The sequence below is a fragment of the Crocodylus siamensis genome, chromosome 6, assembly GCF_052110815.1.
Source record: "Crocodylus siamensis isolate JL-2025a chromosome 6, ASM5211081v1, whole genome shotgun sequence".
In the NCBI taxonomy this organism is placed as follows: domain Eukaryota; kingdom Metazoa; phylum Chordata; order Crocodylia; family Crocodylidae; genus Crocodylus; species Crocodylus siamensis.
The window spans coordinates 64,594,640-64,598,277 of NC_143400.1; the positions used below are offsets into that span (position 1 = coordinate 64,594,640).

The window sequence follows — 3,638 nt, forward strand, 5'->3', positions numbered from 1 at the left end:
CCCTACCCCATGCTTCATCTGTGGTGTTGCCTTTGGTCAGGCACCTCTCCTGCCCCACACCCCTCCCCTGGCCCACACACTGGGAGGCTGGAGCCTGGTGGCAGGGGGCAGCAGGTCGGGAGTCAGGGCATCAGCAGGCTTAGGGGTGCTATGGGTCAGGAGTGAAGGGCACCAATGGGAATGAAGGACTGTGAGTCAGGAGTGAGGGGCACTGGTGGGAATAGGGGGCTACAGGTTGGGGGTGAAGGGCAGTGGCAGGGCTAGTGGGGGCTGTGACTTGTGAGTGAGGGGCACTGGCATGTCAGGACTGCTCAGCGCCACGAAGTAGCAGGGTGACAGTTGCAGCTAGACCCACTTCCTGGTGAGCAAAGGGCGCAGGGGGAACTCTGATCTTCTTTGATAAAAAAACCAAAATCAAATGCCAATATATATAGGTATTTAGAAGGTATTTATTATAATGATTACTGGTAGACTTCCAGCCCGCTTTAAAATGGTAAATATATCAATAAAACATTATGGTCAATTGATACCGATATATCTATATCTAGGCATTTCATTTTAAATCGCAGAAAAATTGGATTTGGGGGATTTTAAATTGGAGAATTTTGGATATTTATCAGAGAATTTGCAATTTTTAAATGGGGAACACCAGTATCAGTGATCATGAGTGACTCTATTTCAGTCAGTACAGTTAAGCTACTATAAAACTGGTATATGAAAAAGGAAACACTGTTTCAGTGTTACTTATTTTAATGGTTAGGAATTATATAATAATGCACCCAACTTTTCTAAGTATTTTTATAATAGTTGTATCTTGCCTTAAAAATTAATTTTGTTTTTTTCTTGTACTATAATGGCCACTATAATCACTTCCACACCTTTCTGTTCGTGCAGTCACTTAAAAGGGAGAAAGCATCCTCTAAGAATCATAATTACCCCCTAGAGTTGATGGTTTTGAAGACTCCTATAAAAAGCATGGAAGCAAGAGAGTTTGGATGATCCCCTTCGTTGGAAAGCTATATAATTGGGAGACATGTTAGACAAGGATTCAGGCAAATAAAATGATCAATGAATGTTCAAGATATCTATCTATCCGACCAAAACAGATTAACCCCCTGTAATTCCTCTTATAAATAGATATGCAACTGTGACACACTGTGGGAAAAAATTGTGCAGAATTTGTGCGATACAATTACCCCTGAAATGAGAGCACTGGCACAGGAAGTGGGCTGGAAACGATTCTTCTTCACTAGCAAACTTCAGCTTCAGCTGCAGATTCGAAGAAGGAGGCAGAAACAAGATAACTCAGAAAACTGAATGAATAAAGTTGCAAGTTTTTGATTGAAAACAAGCATGGTAAGATGTAAATGTGTTAAATATCAAAGAATAATCATTTGCCTTTTTCTTTATTGGAGAACCTAGCTAACTGTAGGATTAAAACAGTAGACACATACCTTAATGGAAACACGACATAAAACATTAACTTTTTATAGAATGGAGTTTCATACTATTGGGATCCCAGCAACCACTAGCAACAGAAAAGTTTGCAGCTCTTTCTAAACTCTTGACTTGGAGTTAAAAATTCACATATGCAGCAGGTGCATCTACACAAAGCTTTACTACAGTTGACTAATTAGCTCTGCAGTAAAAAATCATCATCTACACTTGCAGCGATATTAGGCTACAGTAAACTAATTAACTTCACTGTAATATAGTACTGTCCAGCACAAGTACTATCCTACAGTAATTATTTAGTGCACTGCAACCCAAGTATAGTTGGTGACCAGGGCTGGCTGGGCCACAGGGTGCTACAGTGCACAGCCTGCCTACTGGCTAGCCCCGCACTGTAGAACTCTCATGTCCTGCCAGCCCCTATGCAGCATGTTGAGCCAAGGTGGAACAGCCCCAGGCTGTCAGGCTCCCCAGACCCTTTGCCAGCTGGGGCTGCGCCAACCTGGCTCAACATACCACGGTCCCGGCTACGTGTGTAAACACTGCACCCAGAAGCAATAAACTCTGGTGTGAACTGCACTGGAGTTTATTGTTACATGCTAATTGCATATATAGATGCAACCAGTAGTTACCATTTAAATAGTCAACAGTTGATAACAGCATATCATTGCCAGAGCTATTCCCTATTCTAAAAATGTGGAAACACATGAATGTTAATTCTTACTGGGTAGGAAATGTTGGTAATTTTTTTACTGGCCGCAAGAGTATATTTAAAATGATAGAAGGCAACTAACATACATTTGTGCTGAAAATTGTTGGCTTTAAATGTTGTAATACTTAGTAAGTTCACTAGATGTTTAAATTTCAGATAAATAAGATAATTAAGCACTTTGTCACCAAGAAGAAACTTTATCAGAGGCAAGAATACTGAATAGGTGGGTACACAAAACTATTCTCTTCTGACTTAATATATAAAGGTGCTGGATGAAGGCACATTGAAATGGTGTTATGCAGGTAAATTTTTCCGCCACTGCCTATTCAGGATCTTCTGAGGATAAAATTGCCAGTTCTGTGAATCTTGGACCTTTTGATAAGAAGTAAATTAATGTAACTACATCTTCACTTAAAATAGCATTTATTATTGACTCTTTGCATTGTAGGGTCAATAATACATCAGTAATGTGCCTTATAATTATCTTCAGTATAAAGTATATTGTGATTCTGTCATCAGTTTTTCAACATTTTGACCCCTCTTCCAGGTAGCTGTGGAAACTGAAAAAGTATTAAATAAAAATTCAATTGATATTTCTAATCTTTATATACCACATACAATAGACTTTTGAATTTTATCAAGAAATATGACTATTTGGGCTATAAGGATTTTGTTATTTCCAGAGAAATATGCCAATTTATCTTGGAAGGATCCTTGATTTTTTCTTATATTATGTTTACCTAAGAACAAATGCCAAGTATTCTCTTTAGACCAAATTTATTCCTAGTATAAAGCACTGAAGATCCACTAACATCAGTGCTGAATTTATACCAGTGGAGGATCTGACTCTTTACTTTTAAAATTGACTTAAATTTCAAGTAGTAAAAATACAATTTGTAAATGTATTGTAAAATAAGAAATGTAAATTTGTTGTAAATTAAGAAATAAAACCAGCATCCTACATTTATTCAGATATTCTAATAAATATGTGATCTCTTTTCAGTATCATTTTTTCTTAATATAATGTCATCATAGTAACCTGAGATAACATTGTTAATTTAAATTAAAAATTCTATTCACTGGAATTATATCCAAACATCCCCTAAATATTTTAGCAACAGTAAAGGGCTTTTGAAAGAAGCTCCTCATGTTTCAAACATTTATACATCTCCTTAGCTTTCTTATGAGTATTTATTCCCATTTTAGTCAATGAGACTACTCCTGTATGTGAAGCTCAGTACGTACATACATTTTCAGAATCATCTCAGTGATTTTATTTTAAAATACCATATTTACAGGATTCCCATTGCTATTGAATAAAACTCTCAAAAAGTTTCTCTAAAATAAAAATACAACTTACAAAGCTGTAAAGTTAAAAAAATTAATTATTTTAGTAACTTGAAGTGTATTCCAAGTATGTGATCAAGTTATAACAAGAAATAGCTCTATAGAAAATCACAATGCAGTTATCTTA

At 36.6% G+C, this 3,638-nt stretch overlaps 1 protein-coding gene across 1 annotated transcript in view; it reads left to right on the plus strand.

Moving 5' to 3' along the window:
- The window catches only part of FBXO36 (F-box protein 36), an 85,338-nt gene extending 82,175 nt beyond the window's left edge, over window positions 1-3,163 (plus strand). Inside the window, exon 4 of the mRNA XM_090054341.1 lies at window positions 1,138-3,163. Within this exon, the coding sequence (XP_089910467.1) occupies window positions 1,138-1,317 (180 nt within the window). The 3' untranslated portion in view covers window positions 1,318-3,163. The remainder of the gene's footprint in view (window positions 1-1,137) is intronic.
- The last annotated feature ends 475 nt before the right edge of the window (window positions 3,164-3,638 follow it).